The 23,627-nt window shown below is 53.0% G+C and overlaps 1 protein-coding gene across 1 annotated transcript; it reads right to left on the bottom strand.

Annotated features, from left to right (window-relative positions):
* Positions 1 to 1,633: 1,633 nt before the first annotated feature.
* On the bottom strand, positions 1,634 to 18,070 carry GATAD2A (GATA zinc finger domain containing 2A). Its single transcript, XM_054396204.1, has 11 exons — positions 18,043 to 18,070; positions 17,070 to 17,341; positions 11,692 to 11,821; positions 10,925 to 11,056; positions 9,172 to 9,261; positions 6,685 to 6,816; positions 5,612 to 5,779; positions 4,543 to 4,822; positions 3,229 to 3,518; positions 2,516 to 2,696; positions 1,634 to 1,811 (listed from the first exon to the last, which is right to left on the bottom strand). Exons 2-11 carry the CDS (start codon positions 17,330 to 17,332, stop codon positions 1,681 to 1,683), a joined length of 1,797 nt encoding a protein of 598 aa, XP_054252179.1. The 5' UTR covers positions 17,333 to 17,341; positions 18,043 to 18,070; the 3' UTR covers positions 1,634 to 1,680.
* Between the last annotated feature and the right edge of the window lie 5,557 nt (positions 18,071 to 23,627).

The following is a 23,627-nucleotide window of genomic DNA, read 5'->3' as shown; positions in this document are numbered from 1 at the left end:
GAAGAGTTCCCTCCCCCCTATTTTTTTTTTTTTTTCCTTCTTTTATATATAGATATCTATAGATATAAATCTTGCCAAGAATTCTTATCAGCACTAAGACCCAGCACTGATATGCAACATTAAGTAGTATAAGGCATGGATTGCTGCCACTGGAAATTCACCTTTTCACTTGGGAGAAGCACAGGGGGAAAGGGATGAGAAGGAAGAAAAAAAGAAAACCAAACCAAAGCAAACTGGACCTAGATGGGTTTGGGTTTGTGGAATCCTCCCCCTCCTTCCCCTCCAATATATCAAACCTCCCCCTTCCCCTCCCCACAAAAACCCTGCAGGGCTGCCCAAAGCTCTGGTGGAAAGGCTGTAGTGCCAGACAGAGGAGCATGCTTGGGGTGCCTGAAGAATGAAGCTCTGGAGGGATCAGGGTAGGGAAAGTCCTGCCCCCACCCCCTACCTCCCCTCCAACATGCCCAAAGCAGCTCCTTCCTGGTGGGTATGGGTGGAGGAAGGGAGCCTGAGCCCTGAGGGCACCTCCTGCTCCTCTGCTCCCTCCACTCTGATTGCATTCAGCTTCTGCAATTCCTCCTTTTTTGTGGTTTGCTTTTCTTTTTTTTTATTATTAATTTTTTTGTCTTTTTTTATTTTTAACTTTTTTTTTTTGAGTAAAACTGCTCAGAACAACAACAGAAAAAAAAAAAAAAACAACCAACCAAAACCCTCCAAAAGGAAGAAAAGAAAAATAAAATAAGAGAGTCAAAAACCAGTTCCACTTTGAAGTCTCTGGGAACATAGGAAAAGGCCCAGGCCCAACAACTGCTCTTTTGCTGAATTCCAAAGACCAACCAAAGGTGGTTTTGTCTATTCAGTAAATTAAATTTGTTGTATTTTTCAGACTACCAACAGTTCCAAAGTCTATTCCAAAACCAGAATCCAACCAAAGTTGAGAGACTCTTGCAACTGGTTCCCCACCATCACGGTGGCAGCCACAGTCCCTTAGAAAACAAAAATAAAAGCAACAACAGGAGAAAGAAAAACCAAAAAGGAAGGAAACCAAAACCATACTCAACTGGGCTGTGAGTTTGCACTTCTTTATCATTAGGAGATTGTGAAACATCATCAGCTGGAGGCTGCCTTCCTGATTGGAAGAGGGGCAGGGAAGAAAAAGCAAACATCATCTTGGCTCACTAAATGCATCTGCAAAGATCGGGGGTTGAAATTTCTCTCTCTCTCTCTCTCTCTCTCTCTGTCCTCTCCAACTGCTATCCAAAGGCCACTGCCAAGTGAAGCCTTGCGGTGAAGTCGTGGAGAAACCAAAGGCAGAGAAGTCATCTGGGGGTGGTCCTCTTCCTCTGGGTGACTCTTCCCCCACACCCCTCAACAACAACAAAAAATATAAGAGTAATTCCAAACTAAATATGTAAAGCCAAAAAAAAAAAAAAAAAAAAAAAGAAACCAGAGGATTCTTCCCCTTCCCTGGCAGCCTTCGCCATCAGTCCATCAGCCAAGGGAGCTGCAGTCTGTCCCCCACCCGCGGGGACAGCTCGGTGGGATCGGGAGTGGGGCTTCTTGCATCCTAGAAAGCCTTGGGGCATATCCAGCTGGGATTAAAGCAGATTCCACTGTACTGTGGTATAAAAAGGATGGCAGAAACAGGAAAGTCTTCCTCCTCTGGGGTGTTCCTCTGCATTATTTCCACGTGGCAGACTGTGGGATGGAGCGGGGAGGGATCATATCCAGGAGGTACTCGCGTTGGCGGTCGACGGCCGAGGAGGATTTGTGGACAGCTAGGCTGGGATTGACAAAGGGCAAAGCCCCACCTGGGAGGGGAGAGGAGAAGGGTCACAGTGTGAGACAAACCTGAGACAAACTCACCCTGCTCACACCACAGCCTACCCACAGCAATCAGCTGAGCACTGCTGGCCAGCAAGAAGATCCCTTCAAAGCTCCCAACAGCATCCAAACAAAGAGGACCAAGATTCTGTACCCCAAAATAAGTCCCTTCAGTGCTTAAAGGGATGAGCAGAACGCTGGGGACAGGCTTTTGAGCAGTGCCTGTTGTGACAGGACATGGGATGATGGTTTGGAACTGAAAGAGGGAGATTCAGACTGGAGAAAAGGGGAAATTGTTGATGCTGAGGGTGGTGAGAGCCTGGCCCAGGCTGCCCAGAGAGCTTGGAGCTGTCCCATGCCTGGAACCATTGCAGGTCAGGTTGGTTGGGGCTGTGAGCAACCTGCTCTGGTTGGGGATGTCCCTGCTGAGTGTGTACAAGAAACATTTAGGGCCATGGTTTAGTGGCCATGGTGGTGCTGGGTTGATGGTTGGATTGGATAACCTTGGAGACCTTTTCCACCTGAAGCAGTTCTAGGATTCTATAAACCACCAGCAGCACTGAGAGCAACACCTTGCTTGGTGCTCTGATGCAGGAAGCATTGAGGGGAAGCCATCTTTACCCAGAAGACTGTGGATAGAGGGCAGCAAGGATGAGGGCAAGGAGAGACATTGGAGAGCAGAAAGCCCTACCTGTGCTGATGGGAGTCTTCTTCCAGGCAGCAGCACTGCCCTTGCTGACAGCTCTCTCACCATGCTTCCCTGGCCTGCTCCCCAGGCCTGCTGCAGAGGCATTCTGCAACTTGGGGGACTGGCTAAATGCATGCAGCACCCCTCGGGGAGCTCCAGGACCTCGAGACATCTGGCTGGAACTCTGGCAAGAGAGCAAAGGGTGAGGCATGGCAGCTTTCTGCCCCTCAAACAACCACAGCCCCTGGTGGGGCTTTGCTGCCCCTCTGCCCCTTTCTGGCTGCACAGCATTGTGAAGAGTTTCAGGGCACTGGAACAGGTTGTCCAGAGGAGCTGTGGAGGCTCCAAGCCTGGAGGTGTTCAAGGCCAGGCTGGATGAGGCCTTCAGCATCCTGTTTCAGTAGGAGGTGTCCTTGCCCATGGCAGGGGGGTTGGAACTGGATGCTCTTTAAGATCCCTTCCAACCCAAACCAGTCTGGGATTCTCAGTCCATCACAATGACACTCAGAAGACCACCACATTCTTCTGACTATCAGAACTTCAGTACCAGCCCCCCACCTTCCAAACCCCACTGTGACCAGCCTGGATTTGAGCTCCCACTCAGCCACACCCCCACTGTGGAGCTCAGACAACAGCCAGTTCCCACCTCAGCTCCGTGCCTGCACACCACAGGACCCCTCACCCCCACCAGCAGCGATGTCTGGGGGGTTCTGTACCTGTTTGAGGGAATGGTGCTGCACGATGGAGTCTGCCTTGGTCTGCCCAGGGGATGCAGCCTGCTGCAGTATCCTCTGCTCGATCTCCTGCTCCTGCTGCAGCGCTTTGACGAAGGCAGCCTTCAGCCGGTTCGTGTGCTCGGCCTTCAGGGCCTTCTTCTGGTTGGAGGTCATGCAGGTCTCACACATGATGGTGCCATTCTTCTCCTCCCTCCAGCGGCAGGTGAAGTCAGTCTTACACTGAGCACACAGGTAGGGCTCCCGGGAGGAGACAGCCACCGAGACTTTACCTGTGGGGCACAACCAGCGCAGCTCAGCTCAGCTCAGCCTCAGCACAGCTCAGCCTCAGCTCAGCTCCAGCTGCAGCTTCCAGCAACAGAGCAACTTGAGGAACCTCACCCAAGCCCCACCAGAGCAAACCCTTCCAGCCACAACTCCTCAGCCTGAAGCTGCTTGCATCATTCAATCTTTGAACTCCTCACTTCAGTCAGTGTCTGTGTGTCCAGCACAGACTTCTTTAGATGCTGGTTAGAGAATTTGGTAGGGATGGACAAAGAAGTGGTTGAGGCAGTTGCCCTCAGTCCCAAGAAGGATACTGAGAGGCTGGAGGGGGTCCAGGGAAGGGCAACCAAGCTGGGGAAGGGTCTGGAGGAGCTGGGGAGGAGCAGCTGAGGGAGCTGGGGAAAAGGAGGCTGAGGGGAGAACTTCTCAATTTCTACAGCTCCCTGAAAGGAGGCTGGAGCCAGGTGGGAGTTGGTCTCTTCTCCCCAGGAACAAGTGACAGGATGAGAGGAAATGGCCTCAAGCTGCCCCAGGGGAGGTTTAGGTTGGTCATGAGAAGAAACTTCTTCACTGGAAAGGTTCTCAAAGCCTGGCACAGGCAGCCCAGGGAGGTGGCTGAATCCCCATCCCTGGGGAGGTTTCAAAGCCCCAGAGCTGTGGTGCTGAGGGCCATGGTTTGGCCCCAGCCTTGGCAGGGTTAGAGAACAGTTGGAAGATCTGAAAGGGCTTTTCTGACCCAATCCATTCCATGCCAGGAAGTGAACAGCTCTGGGGACAGTGAGATGCACTCAGAAACCCTTCCTGTGCCCAAGCTCTGAGAAATCAGAACCTTTTCTTTTTTTGTCTGATTTTTTTAGACTCTTAAATGAAGCATTTTGGGGATTCTCCAAGGAAGTGAAGCCTGGATGTGAGAGAGTGTGACAACTGAACCCTGAGGCACCCCAAACCCCTTGCTCCCTGCTACTGAGGGCAAGTCCAGGTGGCAACGACTTTCTCCTCAACCTGGAGGAACATTTTTGAAGCTCATCTCACCTTGAGTCTCCAGCAAATTCTGCACAACTTCTTCCAACCCAACTAAGTAAATAAATTCATTGTTAGCTGCACTGGGCAGGAAGTTCATCTCTGGTGCAGGAGGCTTGGGAGGAGGGATCTCCAAGAGTGTCTTCTCCAGCTGCTTCCTCAAGGCAAGCTTGGCAGCGGCTTGGCGGCTGGCCGGGGACTCGTTGGAGTTGACGATGGAAGCGGCGCTGGTGGTGGTGGCGTTGGCCTGAGCAGATGTCACTGTTGTACCTTTGATTGAAGTGGGGGAAGCCTGGGAGGAGACAAGGACACAGCTCAGGGACCAACAGCAGAGGGGGTGGCACTTTGGAGGCACCAGCTGGGAGGGAGGGAAGCGGCACTGGCTCTGTCTGCCTGTGGCCAAGGTTGGCTGCTGGGGTGGGGCTCAGCTGGTGGCCTCCAGAGCTTATTGCTGCATCTGATTGCCAGCAGTGTGCTGCTGTTGGCCAGGAAGGTCAATGGTCTCCTGCGGGGCAATCAGGAGAGTGTGGCCAGCAGGCTGAGAGAGGTTCTCCTCCCCATCTACTCTGTTCTGCTGAAGCCACAGCTGGAGGACTGAGTCCAGTTATGGGCTCCCCAGTTCAAGAGAGTCAGGGAACTCCTGGAGAATGCCCAGCAGAAGCTGGGAAGCTGCTGAGGGGCCTGGAGCAGCTCTGTGAGGAGCAATGCTGAGAGCCCTGGGGCTGTTGAGCCTGAAGAAGAGCAGCCCCAGAGGGGAGCTGAGCAATGCTCAGCAAGAGCTAAAGGGTGGGGGGCAGGAGGCTGGGGCCAGACTCTGCTCAGTGGTGCCCAGGGACAGGACAAGGAGCAAGGGGCACAAACTGGCACCCAGGAGGTTCCATGTGACCAGGAGGAGAGACTTGCTTGGTGTGAGGGTGCTGGAGGCCTGGAGCAGGCTCCCTAGAGTGGTTGTGGAGTCTCCTTCTGTGCAGAGCCTCCAACCCCCCCAGCCACTGTGCTCCTGGGCAAGCTGCTGTGGGTGCTGCTGCTTTAGCTCAGTGTGTTCCTTTGAAGGGCCTCAAACCCCCCTCCCAGAACTCACCTGGGGGATGTTGACCAGCAGGCTGGTGTTGGGGACGTTGGCCACACGGATCAGGCCCTGCTGGATGATTCTCTGCCCCTGGATCTGGACGCTGGGGACCGAGGCGCGTGGCGCCAGCAGCAGCGGAGGGGGCCCCGTGCTGGAGTGCTGTCGGATGTTGTGGATTTGCTGGGGAGACACAGACACGGGCTGCTGGGATGGGTGTGGGGAAGGAGGTTGAGAGTGGAAGTTGGGACGGGATGATGTGAGGCAGGCAGGGAGTGCAAAGAGTCGAGAATGAAGATCCCTGACGCTGTGGGAAGGTCCCACGGAGAGAGGTGCTCCTGTGTGAGGCCACCAGTGACAGCCACAGCAGCTGTGACAAAGGATCAGGGAATGCTCTGGGATGGAAGGGACCTCTAGAGGTCATCTAGTCCAGCCAAAAAAACCCTAAGTTTCTGAGACAAATCTCTTGCAGAACACACAGTTGGTTTATTTTAATGGCAAAGGACCTCCAGAGGTCCCTTCCAACACCTCCTTCTGGAGAGAGCCCTGCAGGGACAGGATGCTGGGGGATGGCTTCAGACTGGAAGAAGCTGGATTGAGATGAGACATGAGGAAGAAATTCCTCCCCAGGAGGGTGCTGAGGTACTGGAACAGGCTGCTCAGAGTTGTGGAAGCTCCAAGCCTGCAGGTTGGATGAGGCCTGGAGCAACCTGGGCTAGCGGGAGGTGTCCCTGCCCATGGCAGGGGACTGGAACTGAATGATCTTGAAGGTCCCTTCCAGCCCAAGGCATGCTGTGACTCCATGATTAAGGAACTTATTTCTCAGCAAGAGGTTTTAGAGGTTCCTGAGGAGCAGCTGGAAGCTGGAAATGAACTTTCAGAAAGGCAAAGGAGCACCACAGGACTTCCTTTGTCCTTCTGGGACAGCAGAACACACAAACTGGAGTGCTGCAGGATCCTTGTTGTGGGTTAAGCAGCAGCAGCACCTCTGGCTGTGTTCACTCCAGCAAGAGCTCCTCCAGACAAGCAGAGATGACTGAGGAGGGAGCTGAGGTGCTCTCAGGGGAAGCAGAGCAGCAGACACTCACCTGTGCTCCTCTGACCAGAGGAGGCATCACTATCTGTGTGCTCTGCTGGCTTCCTAGCTTGGAAGAACTCTGCTGCCCTCCACGGACCAAGGGAGGAGGGATAACAGTGCCTGGCAGACGTGTAGAGGAGGTCTGCAAAAGAGAAAAAGGGGTTCCTGAGGTGGTCTCATCCTGCTGGAGCTCCAGGCCATGCTCAAGCAGCTCCTGAAACCTCAGGCAGCCATGGAGAGGTAGTGGCAGCCTGGCTGCCTGCTCAGGGACTGTTCTCTCTCATCCTGCACGGAACTGCAAAGGTAAAGAGCAGCTCTGGGGGACACTTTCACTGCCCTCCCACTGCTGGGACACACCACAGAGGCACAACAACCTGGGGAAGAGGAGGAGGAGGGAAGGGGGGACACAATGCAGCTCTTCTCTCTGGTTGGTGGGATGGATGTGGGATCTGTTTGGAGCCAAGGGCAAGGCTGGAGGAGACCAGAGGTGGCCAGGCTGGTGCAGGCAGTGTTCAAAATAATTAATAAAAGGGAAAATAAGAAGTGAATTTTGGCAGGGAGTGAGGGAAAGGGGAAACACAAAGTGAAGTCTTCCAGAAGAAGCATGGGGCAGGGGAGTTGGAGATGCAGGAAGGTGGGGAAGGGAGCACTGGGCACCTGTGTGTGTGGGAAGGGAAAACAGAGACAGGAAAAGGGGAAAGCTTTAGAAAATAACAATGGGAAGGGAAAGGAATCAGGCCACAGAAGGCTGAAAAGTTGCTGCCCATGCCTTTTGGGGCTGCAGATTGCATTAAACCCTCCAAGCTCCTCATGATGCTGTGCAAGGTGCTGGGGTCCATGCACCACTGCCAGCCCTGCACACCACCAGCACTGGGTGATGGCTGCTGAGGAGCAGCAAAGCTCTCCAGTGGCTCCATGCCCCTGGCCACCTCCCTCACTCAGGCCCCCAGATGCTCATCACTGTGAAGACAAAACTCCTGAAAGCACCAAAGCTGCCAGAGCTGAGCTCCCAGCTGCACACACAGCTCCCTGCTTTGCTGCTGGGGAGCTAAATCCACTCTGGGTTTGCCTTTCAACTTGAAGGCCAAATGTTCACTCCACTTCTACTCCAGGTGTTCACTCCTACTCCCATGTCCACTCCTACTCCAAATGCTCACTCTTGCTCCAGATGTTAACTCCACTCCTACTCCTCAAACGTTCACTCCTACTCCAGATGTTGGCTTCTACTCCCAGGCATTAGTAGAGGTTTTAGAGTCAAGCCAAAGCAGCTGGAGGTTAATTTGCCCAAACACCAAAAAAAATGAAGAGAAAAGAAATCCACTTCTGGCTCCTCAGCTGCCAGCTCTCTGCTCTGTCCAACCAGAGTTTCACTGAAGGGTAAACTCTTGCTCCAGTTCCTCTGGAAGTGCTGTCCCTGCCCCAAGGAGGAGGTGACTCCAGCTTGCACTGACTTTGGGGAATGTTTCCTGAATGGAGAGCAAATGCACCACTCCCCTGCCCCTTCCCTCAACTACAGCCCCCTGGAGGGGGATCCTGAAACCAAGAGTTGCCATTTTTCAAGGGGAAGCATCTTTGTGCTGAAGCAGTTTGAGGTTTGTTAGCCAATAACCCAAACTGGTTTCAATTCCAAAGTGAAACCAGAGCCTGGACTCCAGATCCAGGTGAGGCTGACAGATGTCAATCACCTCTGGCTTTGTTTTTCCCTTCCCCAAGGCTTTGCAACATTTCATTTCATTTACTCTGAACCAAGCTCTTTCCTGCCACCAGGAAGAATTTCTTCCCCAGGAGGGTGGTGAGGCACTGGAACAGGTTGCTCAGAGGAGTTGTGGAGGCTCCAAGCCTGGAAGTGTTGAAATGCAGGTTGGATGGGGCTTGGAGCAAGCTGGTTGGTGCCTGGACTCGATGACCTTGAAGGTCTTTTCCAACCAAACCAACTCTCTGATTCTCTGGTGCAGGAGCAGCTGTCCCTAACCATGGAACTGGGTGATCTTGATGGGGCTCTGAGCAACCTGCTGTGGCTGGGGATGTCCCTGCTGGCTGCAGGGGGTTGGACTGGATGAGCTTGAAGGTCCCTTCCAACCCAAACCATTCTATGCTCATGTGCCACACAGCCACCAAGCCATCAAAGGATCTGCCTGGCTCTTAATTAACCTCACTGGGGGCACAATTAAGTCTCTTGAAGGTACAGTGAGGAGCTGCCAGCAGCTCCAAGGCATCCTCCTTCACCGAAGGTCCTTAGTCTTGGCATGGATCTAGTCACCAGCAGAGTGGATCAGGAGGATCAGCCACTGAAAAATAAGCTCAGGAGAGTCCTCCTGCTTGCATCTCCCACTCCAGTCCTTCTCACAAAGCTTCTAGTGGGGTTTTGGGGAAGTTCAAACCAAAAAACTTCCCCCTGGCACCAAGCCATGAGCATGAGGGGACTGCCTGCCCTGTCCTGTGCACCTTGTCCTCTGCTCCATGCCCTGAGCCTGCCAGCCTGGCCCTCCCCACTGACCTGGAGGGTTGGCTTGCCAGCAGGAACACTCTGCGGTCCCCGCACCAAGGGCGGAGGGGTGGCCACAGCACTCCCAGAGGAACCAGCAGGCTGGAAGAGGAGAAAAAAAACCAGAAAGAAAAGCAGAGGAGGGGAAAAGTGTCAGCAGAATCACAGCAGCTAAGGTAACAAAGAGAGTTTTTACCTCCTTGCAGCTCAGCAAGAGAAATCTCCAAGGGTTGTGGCTTTCCCCCTCCCCCAGGCACCTCAACATGCATTTCTGGGGGAAGGGATTAGGAAGTGAGGACAGAGGAGAGTAAAGCAGGCAAGTAAGAGGCCAGGCAGCAAGAGCAGAGCAGGGTGGGCATCTTGCAGCACTCTCAGCTAAGAGCCCACCTCACCCTGACCCACCCTCATCACCACCCTCACCTCATTTCAGTGAGACCCAGTGATGGGATGAGGGCAGTGGATGCAAACTCAACCCCAGGAGGTTCCACCTCAACAGAAGGAGAAACTTCTTTGTTGTGAGGGTGCTGGAGGCCTGGAGCAGGCTGCCCAGAGACCTTCAGCAGGCTGTGGAGTCTCCTTCTCTGCAGAGATTCCAAAGCCAGCTGGATGTGTTCCTGTGTGCCCTGTACTAGGTGACCCTGCTTTGGCAGGGGGCTTGGACTTGGTGATCTCTGGAGGTCCCTTCCAACCCCTCCCAGTCTGTGATTCAAGGATTCTAATGAGCTTCAAGCATAATGCAGAGGGAAAAGAAGAAGCAGCAGCTGGGGACAGGTCCCTTCACCGTCCTTAGCTGCCTCAGACTCATGGCTCAGTCAAGCAGTGCAGGTACTTGGCAGCAGTTTTCAGCATCAGCTGCTGAAGCACTCAGAAGCCCAGGAGGAAGATGCCAATCAAACCACCAAAACCAGCCCTGGGAACTGGATCAGCACCCAGCTGGACTGGGAAGTGCACTGCAGCCTGCACCTCATGCCCAGCACAAAACCCAGCACCCCAGCTGCAAGATGGAAGGGTTTAGGTGGCCCCTGACAGCAGGTGGGGGCTCACCAACCTCCTCTGCTCTCCTCCTGCCACCCCCCACCTCCAGCCTGCAGTGCCAGCCTGAGGAGAGTGCTGGGGAACTGCTCTGGCACCAAAACCAAAGTGGATTTTTAGCTGGGTTCTGCTCTCCTCCCAGCACTCTGCTGCCAAGTGAGATGGGTGAGGAGAACAGAGGAAGAAGGGATCTCAGGGTGGGAGGTCTGAACCATTCCTTCCACAGGCTGCTGGGATTTTGGGGACGCTGAAGCTGCCTGGTGACAGCTGGAATGCAGAGCTGGGCTTCTGCCATGCAGCACAAAACACAGCCCTTGGCCACCAGCTCCCAGAGCCTGGGCTTCAAACATCTGAGCTCTGCCTGTCAGCAAGAACCTCCTCCAAAGGTGTTCAAGGTCAGGCTGGATGAGGCCTGGAGCAACCTGGGCTAGTAGGAGATCTCCCCTGCCTGTGGCAGGGGATTGGAGCTGGATGATCTTTAAAGTCCCTTCCAACCCAAACTATTCTACGAATCTATGAAAAACCTAAACCAGGCTGAAGGACCCAAACCAAGCTGGCCCACCCAAGCCAGGCTGGCCCACCCACCATGCCATCAAGATTTTAGGACAAGGGAGATGCTTCCTTCGAGAGCTATCTTATGCTGCACAGCTTATGACAGCTGCCACCACTACTGAAATGTTGTCCCCTCCACCTGCAGAGCTGAGCTGCTGAGCACCTGCAGGCAGAGCAGTACCTTCTGGGCAGTGGCCTCCTTCTGGATTTGGCTTTGCCGTAGCTTTTTCAACAGGACCAGCTTGGCTTCCTCTAACCGTAGCTCCTCCTTGAGCTGTTTGATCATCCTCTCACGCTCCTCAGGGCTGCTCTTCTGCAGGGCCAGGGGTGGGCAATGCAGCAGGAGAGAAGACGACATCCAACAGGTTAGGAGAAGAACTCACAGCATTGGAGAAGACTGGGAGGGGATCTCAGTAATGGTGATCAGTATCTGAAGGGTGGGGGGCAAGAAGGGGGCAGGGGCTGTTCACTGGTAGGACAAAGGGACACAGGCACAGAGTGGAAGCCAGGAGGTTCCATCTGAACAGGAGGAGAAAATTCTTGGGTGTGAGGGTGCTGGAGCCCTGGAGCAGGCTGCCCAGAGAGGTTGTGGAGTCTCCTTCTCTGCAGAGCTTCCAACTCCACCTGGAGCTGAGGAAGGACTTTTGACAAGGGCTTGCAGTACCAGGATGAGGGACAATGGCTTTGAGCTGGAAGAGGGGAGACAGACTGGAGATGAAGAAGAAATTCTATAGAGTAAGGGTGGGGAGACTCTGGAATAGGCTGCCCAGGGAAGTTGTGGATGCCTTCTCCCTGGAGTTGTTCAAGGCCAGGCTGGATGAGGCCTTGAGCAAGCTGGGCTGGTGGGAGGTGTCCCTGCCCATGGCAGGGGGGTTGGAACTGGATGATCTTGAAGGTCCCTTCCAACCCAACCCATTCTGTGGTTCTATGAAGAGTGTCCAGCCTCACCATCAGTGCCTCTGTGTTGGTCTCTTTCAATGCCAGTTTGGTTAAACCATTCATTCTGGGGCTGGAGGGTTCGTTGTCAGACAGCACGATGACGTCCGGGGAGGGTACTCGCTTCTCCCTCTTCACTTCACTGCAAAGCCAGAGCAAGAGAGGCAGAGGATGAGTTAAGGAAACCAAGAACCAGCCACTGCCCACTGCCAGATGCCAGCATGGCCAACCCAAACCTCTCCACTGTGGGGGAGCTCAGTTTCTGCTCTCCTTCGGGCTCTTGAACTTCCCAGGACCAAACTTGTCCAGGCTGCCCAGGGCAGTGGTGGAGTCCCCATTCCCAGAGGGGTTTCAAAGCTGTGGAGGTGTGGTGCTGAGGGTCAGCAGTGAACCTTGGGTTAATGCTTGGACCTGATGACCTTCAAGGTCTTTTCCACCTTAAACAATTCCATGGATCTATGAAAAACCAGCTTAAAACCATTCCCTTTTGCAGGTGAGTGGCAAAGCTGGAGGGAAGCTGTGGAGTGTCCTCTAGAGGGCATAGCAAACCAGTGAACCACAGCCCTCAAACTGGGCTGCTTCCCAGTTCAGAGAGCCACGGGGGAAGCAGTTCCAGTTTGTTCCTGCATCTGAAGGCACCAAACTGGCTCAGGTCACTCTTAGCAGGGAAATAACAAAGTCAGGCCAGGCCCTGACTGGCTCAGGAGCCTCCTCCTGATGGAAAGGGAAGGCACCAGCAGGATGAGCCCTTTGGAGGGGACAGCTCCATGGGAGGGACTGAAGGAGTTAGCTGCTGGCTGCTCCTCCTCAAGCTCTGTGGTCAAGTCCCTGATGAAAGTCATGGACAGCTGAGCTCCCTGAAAAGCTGAGAATTCCAAAAAGGTGGAGATCTGAGCATCCCTGCAGCAGCTCACCAAGGCTTAACTCCCCCCTCCAAGCAGCCCACCCCAAGAGCTGCAAGGGTCACCCAGGAGGGGCTGCAAAGGCTTTGATGTGGCTGCAGATGACAACTGGCACCAGGCAGGCTTGGTGCCCTCCCTGGGCAGCAACCAGCAGCTGGTGGGAGGGGGAGCTGCCTCCGGAGCCATGCTGGAGCTGCCCTCACCAAGCTGCTCCAGACCAGCTTCCCTCTGCCCAGCTTTGCTGAACCTGCTCCAGATGGCAGCACCCAGAGCAGGGCCACCACCAGCTCATGTGACACCCCTGGCACGTGACCTGGCACGACAGAAACCATGGCAACAGCCTGGCAACGGCTGGGCCCAGCCTGACCTTCATTTTGTGAGGTGAGGCTCAGGTGCTGCTGGAGAAAATGGAGTGGCCATGCCCAAGGGTCTCCATCACCCCCCTGGCTCCTTGCCAAGGGCTGCCTGGGGGAGTTCAAGAGAGTAAGGGAGAAATGGTCAAGAAAAGCCCCAAAAAACCTGCCAGGAGAGCTGGGCAGGGCTGCTTCCAAGGGCAGGCAGCAGGGCAAGGGATTGAAAGTGGAGCAGGGGAGAGCCAGGTTGGACATTAGGAGGAAGTTCTGCACAATGAGGGTGGTGGAACAGTGGAAGAGGCTGCCCAGGGAGGTGGTGGAGGCTCCCTGCAGACATTTAAGGTCAGGCTTGACGTGGCTCTGAGTAACCTGCTCTAGCTGGGGTGTCCCTGCTGACTGCAGGGGGGTTGGACAGGGTGACCTTTGAGGGTCCCTTCCAAGCCCCTGCATTCTCTGATTGATGTCCTCAGCAGCAGGACCATGTGGTGAAGGAGGTGGCACAAGGCTGAACTGCAGCCATGCAGAGGAGGCCTCTGCCCACCAGCCCTGCAAAGAGGAGCTGGCTTTGCTCTTTTGTTACCCTGTGTGGAGCAAGAAATCCAAAGCAGATGTCTCCAAATCAAGCAGACAATGGAAACATCACCACTTGCAGCAAAATCCTGCCACCAGCAGCTCAGAATTCAGACTGAGTGCCCCCAGCCTCTGACCTTCATCCTCTGAAGCCATCAGGCAGCTCCCTCAGCTAAATAAAGCCTTGGTTCCATTCTTCTCCCTTCAGCTCTCCTAAGTGCTGCTGTCTCCAGCATTTGCTCTCTGTGCTGGAAGATGAAAGCTGCTGCCCAGTTACCCCCAGTTAGGCATCCCCAGCCCTAAACCACACTTTAATAGGGACCTTGCAGCAAGTCAATCAAGCACAGACCTCCCAAGGTCCTGAGAACACTGAGAAAATGGTGCAGTGGTGGCTCTGGTGGAGTTAGATAATGGTTGGACTTGATGCTCTTGAAGGTCCTTTCCCAACCACAGAGATGCTGCAAAACCCCATGGCACAAGGACAGTCATGGCACAGTGGCCAGGAGCTTCCCTCAGGGTCCTGGAGCATCCTGGAGCAATCAGAGCACAAGAGGGACTCCAGGCAAAACCAACCCAACCCAACAGCCACCTGCCCATGGCACACTGACTTCTGTGTTGGTTTGAAGGAAAGAGGAGGCTCAGGTAGCTGAAGCCAGCCCTGGAGATCTGCTTCCACCTAGCTGGGCCAGAGGAAGTCAGGAACTTTTTGTCTTGCTGACACCTCTGAGGGGGTGGAGTCTCCTTCTCTGCAGAGCTTCCAATGCCCCCTGGCCCTTGTGCCCCTGGGCAAGCTGCTGTGGGTGCCCTGCTGGAGCAGGGGGGTTGGACTGGGTGGGCTTCAGAGTGAGGGTGGGGAGACTGTGGAACAAGCTGTGGCTGCTCCCTCCCTGGAGGTGTTCAAGGCCAGGCTGGAGCAACCTGGGCTGGTGGGAGGTGTCCCTGTCCATGGCAGGGGACTGGAACTGGATGATCTTCACATCCATCCCAGTCCATTCCATGGTTCCATGACTCTCATGTGCTTAAGGGGAAGGGAACATCACAGGAGAGAGGGAGAAGAGAGCAAAGGGAAAGCAGAGCTTGACAGCACAGTAAGAGGTCAGGATCCAGCTCAGTTTGGCAGATTCCACCCCTCCAGCACCCATCCTGATGTAAATCAGTGTCCTCACAAGCAAAACTTTTACCATCCCACTTCAAGTGAGCTCTGGCTTGCAGGAGAAGGCTTCTTCTTCCTGCCATCCCTTCCCAGAGTGGGACTGGGATAATGACATAGCAGCAGAGCCAGCTCTCAGCAACACCAGGCAGAGAGGAGCAAGAGTTTGGTTTGGCCTTGTGTGACCTCTCCTCAAAAGCCTCCCACCACTACAGACTTGCTTCTGTTTCTTCTGGCACCAGCAAACCTGCTCAGAGCAGATCCTATTTTAAAGTTTGACTTCAAGGTTTAGAAGGAAAACCAAAAAAAGCCACAAAAAGCTGCAGATTTTGAAGCTGAAGCAGAGCTGTTGGCAGCTTTGTGCTGTCTGGATGGACATAAACTGATGTGAGGGAGAGAATCCAGGCAAGGGCTGGAGCAGCTCTGCTCTGAGCACAGGCTGAGGGAGCTGAGGGTGTACAGCCTGGAGAGGAGAAGGCTCCAGGAAGACCTCAGAGCTGCCTGCCAGTACATGAAGGGATCCTGCAGGAAGGCTGCAGAGAGGCTTCTTATGAGGGTGTCTGGAGACAGGCCAAGGGGGAAAGGTTTGGAGCTGAGGCAGAGCAGGGTTAGAGTGGAGCTGAGGAAGAAGTTCCTCAGTGTGAGAGTGGTGAGAGTCTGGCACAGGCTGCCCAGGGAGGCTGTGGTTGCCTCCTCCCTGGGGGCGTTCAAGGCCAGGCTGGATGAAGCCTGGAGCAGCTGAGTCTAGCTGAGAGGAGTCCCTGCCCAGGGGGATCAGCTTGCAGTAGATCTGAGCTCCCTTCCAACCTCAGTCAGTCTAGGATTCAATCAGCTCCACAGGGATCACTGCTGGGCCACCTTTTCCAAGGCAAAGATGATGTTTGCAGTTCTGCAAGCATGAAGTTGAAAAGCCCAGACCCAGCCAGCACTAAGCAGCTCTACCCAAGAGGTCTGCAGAGGCTGAGGGCTCTCCAGCAATCAGCACAACTGCTTTAAAGACATAGCTCTGGTGAGAGCTGGCACTGAAACTGCTCTGAAGATCAAAGGTTGGGGAAGGTGAATCCCACGGCTCAAAACCCACACAACAGAAGTCCTTATGAAATGAAGATCCACCTCCCCTAGCAGTGCCAAGTTTATTCTTCTGGAGGAAAAGGAACCAGACTGGTCCTGAGACAAGAGGCCTCCACCTCAGACTGCACTCACTTGGAGGTGTTTGCATCCCAGCTGCTCAGTGCCACATTCCTGCTCCAGGAGAGGAGCTGTGCAGGGACCATGGGCATGGGCACCATGCAGGAACAGACCCCAGAGCCTGGGAATCCTGGAATGGCTCAGGTTAGAAGGGACCCTAGAGATCATCTACTCCAACCCCTGCCATGGACAGGGACACCTCCACCAGCCCAGGTTGCTCAAGGCCTCATCCAACCTGGCCTTGAACACCCCCAGGGAGAGCACAGCCACAGCCTCCCTGGGCAGCCTGTTCAGGAGTCTCACCACCCTCACTGTGAAGAATTTCCTCCTAACATCCAGAATGGAATTTTGACTCCAGCTGGTGCTGAGGAGGGGATGGGTACAAAATGAGTGGAAGAGTTCCAGGAGTAAGGAATCTGGGCCATGGGGAGCTGGAGCAGTGCAGGTCTGAGGTGTGAAACTGCAAACCCAAGATCTTATCAAGTGCTGAGGAATGATTGTGTGGAGGGGTGCAGGGGTGTTTCTGGGTGATGCCTTTGATGTTTGATGGCAGTTCCTCCCTAAACTTTAACCAACTTCTGCTGCTTTTCCAAGAGACATTAGACTGCAGGAGCCTTGCTCACCACATCCAAACAGAAAACAAGAGCTCCTCCACCAGCCTGGGAGAAGGGAGGTGACATCTTCCAGCTTTCTCCATCAAGCTGCTGCCAAAGGGACAATGAAAAGTTCAGAAAGTCAAGGAATGGTTTGGGTTGGAAGGAACCTTGAAGACCATCCAGTTCCAGCCCTCCTGGCAAAGACATCTTCCACTAGACCAGGTTGCTGAAGGCCTTAAGGGAGTCAGCCTCACCTGGAGATGCTGCTGTGCCAGGAGAAATTAGGCTGCAGTTAAACCTCTGGTTAGCCAACCAGAAGCTGTTCTTCTCTCCCAGCTCAATCACACCCAAACATCTCTTCCTGACATACATCTCAACCAGTGGCTCAAAAGTGCATCTCCTGCCTTGGCCACTCTCCTATTCCAGAAGATGTTTCTTCCCTCAGCTGCTCAGCAGGCACCAGGAGGGAAGTTCCACAGGAGCAGCTGTTGAACCTGCTGTGAAGAGCCAGAGCTGTGCCCACCACACCTCAGCTTTTCAGCAGGCAGAGAACTTCTCCCCTAAGCACCATCAGCCCAGACATCTCCCTCTGCTGCTGGCCCAGACCTTGGAGGGGAGATTTGGAACTCACCTTTTTGAGGTACTCATGTCCACAGGCTCATCTCCAGTCTGCACCTCCACTTTGATGGTTGCTTTCACCTCTCCACTTTTTAACAAGCCTTGCACTTTCCCAGCTCCTGGATCTGTTTTGATTTTCATGTCTCCTTCAGCATTTAAATCTGTGGCTAAAAGTCCTTTCTCCATTTTCAGTTTCTTACTGTCCACATCGTTGTGAGGGACCTCACGTTCTAAGGCTCTTTTTTGACTCCGTGTCCTGCATGCTTCCTCTGTCATTGTGAGGCTCTGGGTGAGGGGAAGAGGGGAAGAAGAGAGAGGAGACAACAAATGAGTTAAGTTGGACGAAAATCCTTCGTTTCCAAAGAGGACAAAGTCCAGCTTGCTGCAGAAGAAGCTCAGGAGGAGCAATAAAAAGGTCTGCAGGGTGCTCAACCCACCCTACCTCCAACCCTGCACCCAGCAGCACCCTACTCACACTTTATGTTGAGCCAAACCAATCAAACTTCCCCCCCAAAACCCCCAAAATTAAACCAAGGAGGAGTCCAAAGCTCTCCTTGAGCATCAACAAGGAGGAGCAAGAAGAGAAAGCAGCATGGAGGGAACAATTCTTTGATGGGGTAGGGGAGAAGAGGACCCTAAAGGACCTCTGCACAGCAAGGGGGGGAGGGTGGTGACAACCTGAAGGATCTCTCCACGGTGGGGAAGAGAAGACCTAAAGGTTCTAAAGGACCTGAAGGACCTTTAGAACCTTTAGGTCCTCTCTCCCCGCCATGCTGGGACCCCCCCTCCTTCCCCAGACTGCCCCAGCTCTTGACAGCAGTGGAGTTAGGACTTTTTTCTCTCCTCCTGGAGCAGCAGCCAGGCTGTTCCCAAGGCTGAGGGAACCCAGGATTGTTAACCCCTCAGCTGCTGGAGCCAGGAGGGGCTGGGGGGAGGAAGCTGGTGGTGGTGCTGGTGGGGTTGGGACACCTGGAGCAGGGTGGTACCTGCAGCCACCCATCCGGCGGCTGTGGAGCTGAGTCAGGCTTTGATCCCATGACATCATTGGGCTCCACATGACCCTTCCCAGGATGCAGCCTGCGAGACAAAAGCACTTTCCAGAAACCAGTCTGAGCCGGCAGCAGGCAGCAGGGCCAACCCCGGCACCAGCAGCATCCCTCCTCCTCCTCCTCTTCCTCTTCCTCCCTGGGCAGCCGCTCTGCCCCTTGCACAGGGTGCTTGGGGGCCACCGGGCACTGAAGGAGGTGACAGAGGATGGGACGTGGGGAGAGGCAGAGAAATGACACAGGCCTTCCCCTCCCCCTCTTCCTAATTTAATTAATTAACTCCTTATTAACCCTTGCAGTGCTTTATGTCCCTTATTTATTTATTTATTTGTGGTTTTATTTATTTATTTATTTCCAGCCTTCCTCCCATCCGGTTTGCTTTGGGGTGTGGGGAGAGGCAGAGAAATGCCACATCCCACCCCTGCCCGTGCTAATTTAATTAATTAACCCATTATTAACCCTTTTATTAATTTATGTATTTATCAATTTATTTATTTCCAGCATTCCTCGCATCTGGTTTGTTTTGGGCTGTAGGGAGAGGCAGAGAAATGCCACACAGCCCCCCCTTCCTAATTTGTTTTAATTAATTAACCCTTTATTAACCCTTTCATTTATTTACTTTATTTAATTTATTGATGTATTTAGTTTGTTCTTTATTTATTTATTTCCAGCCTTCCTCCCATCTGGTTTGCTTTGGGGTGTGGGGAGAAGCAGACAAATTCCACATCCCCCTCCCTTCCTCATTTGTTTTAATTAAGCCATTATTAACACCTCTATTAATTTATTTCATTTATCTATTCTTTTATTTAATCAGTCATTTATTTAATCATTTAGTTAATCATTTGCTTATTTATTTATCCAGTTATTTGTTTATTTCCAGCCTTCCTCCCATCCGGTTTGCTTTGGGCTGTAAGGAGAGGCAGAGAAATTCCAAATCCCTCTCTTCCCTTTTTTTCCCCCCCCTTCATTAATTAACCCATTATTAACCCTTGCATTTATTTATTTTGCTTCCTAATTTTTTTTAGTTAATTAACCCATTATTAGCCCCTTCCATTTATTTCTTCATTTATTGATTTCAAGCCTTCCTCCCCCATCCGGTTTGCTTTGGGGGCGTGGGGAGAGGCAGACAAATGCCACACTCCTCCCTCTTCCTCATTTTCTTAATTAATTAACCCATTATTAACCCTTTTAGTTATTTATTCACTCATTTATTTCAAGCCTTCCTCCCCCACCTGATCTGTTATGAGCAGCCTTCCAGCACCTGAAGGGATCCTACAGGAGAGCTGGGGAGGGACTTGTGACAAGGGCTGGGAGTGCCAGGAGGAGGGACAATGGCTTTGAGCTGGGAGAGGGGAGACTGAGCCTGGAGATGAGGAAGAAATTAAAGTCTTTAGAGTGAGGGTGGGGAGGCTCTGTAAGGATGACCCACAGCCAGTTCTCAAGTTTTATGGAAGGTTCTGGGTTTTATTACAAGGAATGGCAGAGCGTGGGGTGGAGCAGCCAGGATCTGAGCAGCAAAGCCTCAGCTGAGGGCTCTTGCTGTAACAGATTAACCACCAGGACCAATTCAAAGGCACTTTAGGGTGGCCCATAAAAGACAGGCAGCTCCTTGGGCGGCAGCTCATGGCAGTGGTCAGCCTGAAGCCTGCTCAGAAATTCCTCCATGCAAAGATAGCAGGGAAAATCCCCAACCCTCCCCAGCTCAACCTATTTATGCCAGCCCAGCAAACACCACGTGTGCCTGGCATGCCACCTGTGTGCTTCCCATGGGGAAAAGGGGCACAGCTCTCCTGCCATCCTCTAAAGCCTTCCTCCCTCCAAAGAGGGGAGCAGCAAGACCAAGCAGCCAGCCCTGGTTTAACTCAGGCAGTGCCTTTTCCAGCAGGGCCAGGAGGCAGCTGGTGCCACACAGCCCAGCAGCCACCAGGTCTGGCTTGGACCACAGCAGGGAGAAGTGACAAAGGAGGAAAAAACTCCCAAAAAGTGGGGAAATGAATTCTCTCATGCCGATTTTTCCAGATGTGAGGTCCAGCCTGGAATAAACTCAAGCAGCTGCAGAAGCTGTGCCCAGCTCACCCAGCTGCTACCTGACCAGGGCAACTGAGCAGGTTTGATGCAGCAGGGAACACTGCCAGGGTGCACAAAGACAAAGCCACACTCAAAAACCCACAGCAGCACTGCTGGTGAGGACACCTCCACTTCCCCCCACCACATCCAGAGTCATCCACGTCACCTCCTCTCCTGCTCCTGATCTAGAACTTCCTCCTACAAATGCCAAGGAGCCCCTTCTCCCAGAGCAGCTCTGCACAGATGGGTGGTTTGAAGTGAAAGGGAACTGAAGTTAAAGCAGATCCCAAAGTTGTGCTGGAGCCATCAGCAGTGCTGGTGAGGCTCTGGCAGCAGATATGGGCCCAGCACAGCCCAGTTGCAGCCAGGCTCCAATCCCACTGCAGCCACACACTGCCCTGTCAGCTACATGATGGGATCCTCTCTTGGGAAGCCAAAAGAAAAGATCAACAACCCTCTTCCCCAGCATGAACTGGAAACTTTCAGAGCAAATGAGGGGGGGAAAAAAGAAGAAAAAAAGGGAAAAAAAAAGGAGGCGGAGGGAGAAGGGAAAAAAAATAAAAATAAGAACAAGAAGAGAAGGAAAAGAAGTGGGAGGGAGGAAGGGAGGAAGAAAAGAAGAGGAGGGAAAAGAAATAGAAAAAAGGAGGGAGGGAGAAGGAAAAGAAGAGAAAGGTAATGAAACAGAGAAGAAAGAAGAAAATGAAGAAAAATAAGAGAATAAAAAGATAGTGAAAAATAAGAAAAAATAAAAAGAGAAAAGAAAAATATAAAATAAAAAGAACAAAAAGAAAAAGCAGGAAAAAAATTAAAAAAAGATGGAAAGAAAGACAAAAAGAGAAGAAAAAGAGAGGCAAGGGTACAGAGAAGGAAGCAGGAAGGTTAAGGCACATGCAGAGCCCCTCACTAAGTCCCTTCTGCAGGCAGCTGGCCACAAGCAGCCCCCCCTGTGAGCACAGCCCCTGCAGCCCCCTTGGACTATCCCCAGGCACCCTCCTCACAGCACCCCGGAATTAATTTCTCCTAGCAGGATGTAAAAAGCTGCAATGGGAGGTTTCAGCTGAGCTTATTTTCTTGTTATGCTGGTTGGTTTTTTTTTTCCCCCCCTTGTGTCCTCATTGATCAGGAAGCCAGAAGTGAGCTCCCCTGGGCCAAGGCAGGAGAATGCTGCACGCTTGCCTGTGTGTCTGCAGGGTGCTCAGCTGCCTCCATGTGCACACCAGGGAAGTGAGGACCCTCGTGTGGAGGGAAAGAAACTTCAGAAAGCCAACCCAAAAGTTTAGAAAGCCAAAGGAAGGAACAGATCTGTTTGTTCTGAAGGGCTACACGAATGCAGCAGCAGGAAGAGAAGGACACTGAGTTACTTTGCAGGTTGGGAAAGCAAAGCAGCAGCCTGCTGCTGAATTCAGCTGGGCAACCCCAAACCAAAAATCCATCCCTTGCCTGGTGAGGTGCCAGAGCAGCCAGAGGTGTGGTGCTCATTTTGTCCCCTCAGCCATCATCATTTCCATCCCAGCAGCAGAACTGCCAAGTGCTGAGCCCCCTCCCCCCACCCAGAGCAGAAGGGGGGTGAGAGGAAAGGGTCCCTGCGGGCAGCCCACCCCCCTGCTCCCAGCAGGGAGAAGCTGCCAGTGGCTGAGGTGGCTGAGCAGTGCAGCCCACCAAGGGTTAAGCCCTGCCATTTTGGTGCCATTCACTGATATGTCCATTAAGGGTGTTACATAACAAAATGGCAGCTCTTAACCCTTCCCTTGCCAGGCTGCCACGCAGCTCAGCTGCCTCTGCTCACCCAGCTGGCCACCACCACGCCTGCCCAGCTCTGCCTCTTTCTCTCTCTCCCTGCTCTTGCTCCTCTTTTTCTTTCCCTCTTCTTTAAGCATTCAAGGGAAAGGGAAACAAAACAAAACAAAAAGATCTGAGTTTGCTTAGAACTTCACCACTTGCAATTAAAAAAAAAAAAAAAAAAAGAGAAGGAGCCCACAGAAGTTTGCTCTGTGCCACAAAGTGTTGGGCATCTGGAGGCAGCAAAGTTCTCCTGAGCAATCCACCCAACCAGCAGGGAAGCAGTGATTCAGGGAGATCAACAACCCCCCCAGAAAAAAAAAAGCAGCTGAAGTGTGGGGTGAGGGGAGGCCAGGCTGCCCCAACAGCCAGGACAGCCCCAGGCTGCTCTCAGCTTCAGAGAGGAGCACCTGCAGCAGCTCCTCTGCACCTCCAGCCTGGCAGGAGCTGCCTTTTCTTTCCAACACTATTGCAACTGGTTGTAGTGCAGTAGGAAACGATTCAGCCCGAGCCTGACCAAATATTTACTAAAATGAAGAGATAAACATTTGCAGAAAGGAGCTGAAGCCCAGCTCGGAGCACCACAAACAGCAACTTGAGTTATTTGGCCAGAAACGGGGACTTTGGGAGCTGAAATCTCACTGCTCTGAGGAGTCCCCCTCCCGTTTTGTGTCAACTCACCTTCAAAACAAAACAAACCAAAACCAAACCAAAAAGCTCCAAATGCCTCCTGGCTGAGCTTGGCTCCGTTTCTCAGCCTGGAGTTTCCCCCCTAGCCGAGGGCTCTGTGTGACAAAGAGAGGAGCATTCACAGCTCTTCACAGAGCACTCAGTGTGCCACACAGATCATGTTCAACGTGTGGCTGGAGCTGCAAGAGAGCTGCTGCCTGCAAAAATCCAGCTCAGTTTGCTACCTTCTGGTTCAAACCTACCAGAAAAATGTAAGCCAAAAGCAAAACTTTAAGCAAGCAACTAAAAAGCCTGCAAGGAAGTACCAGGGGGGTTCTTCCAAATGCCTTTTCCCAGCCTTGCTGTCTTTAGTTGGGATGATCCAGCCTAAAAAGCATCCAACCTTCCCTTCCCAGTCCTACCACAAGGACACTGATTCCCTCTGGCTCTCCATGGAGCCTGATTCCCAGCTGCAGCTTTGAGGATCAAACTGCATGGTCCGGGATGGAGCTGGCTCATTGTCCCCCTTCCTCCCTGAGGGAAAATCCAACCACCCTCAAAGGAGAATGAAATCCAAGCCCTTTTGTTAAGGGACAGCAGCTATCCTCTGACTCCACCTCGGTGACCTCCTGGCCAAGAAGGTCAATGGTCTCCTGAGGGGCATTCAGAAGAGTGTGGCCAGCTGGTTGGGGAAGGTTCTCTCCCCCTCTACTCTGCCCTGCTGAGGCCACAGCTCAAGTACCAGGTCCAGTTCTGGGTTCCCCAGTTCAAGAGGGACAGGGAAATACTGCAGACAGTCCAGCAGAAGGTCAGGAGGATGCTGAGGGGCCTGGAACATCTTTGTGAGGACCAAAGAGAGGTCTGGGGCTGAGAGCCTGGAGAAGAGCAACCCCAGAGGGGAGCTGAGCAATGCTCAGCAAGAGCTAAAGGAGCTGTAGGGGACAAGAGGCTGGGGTCAGACTCTGCTCAGTGGTGCCAAGGGACAGGACAAGGGCCAAGGGGCACAA

The sequence above is a fragment of the Indicator indicator genome, chromosome 36 (genome assembly GCF_027791375.1).
Source record: "Indicator indicator isolate 239-I01 chromosome 36, UM_Iind_1.1, whole genome shotgun sequence".
Taxonomy (NCBI): Eukaryota; Metazoa; Chordata; class Aves; order Piciformes; family Indicatoridae; genus Indicator; species Indicator indicator.
Note: the sequence above shows the minus strand (reverse complement) of the source record. Positions and strands in the feature narration are given on the sequence as shown.

Bases quoted from the DNA above. Each gene is read 5' to 3' on its own strand.
- GATAD2A (XM_054396204.1), bottom strand. From the start codon at position 17,332: ATGACAGAGGAAGCATGCAGGACACGGAGTCAAAAAAGAGCCTTAGAA. The intron at 2,697-3,228 runs GTACAGAACCCC...CTCTCTTGCCAG, and splicing joins AGCACCATTCCCTCAAACAG to AGTTCCAGCCAGATGTCTCG. The intron at 1,812-2,515 runs GTAGGGCTTTCT...CTCCCCTCCCAG, and splicing joins GAAGACTCCCATCAGCACAG to GTGGGGCTTTGCCCTTTGTC.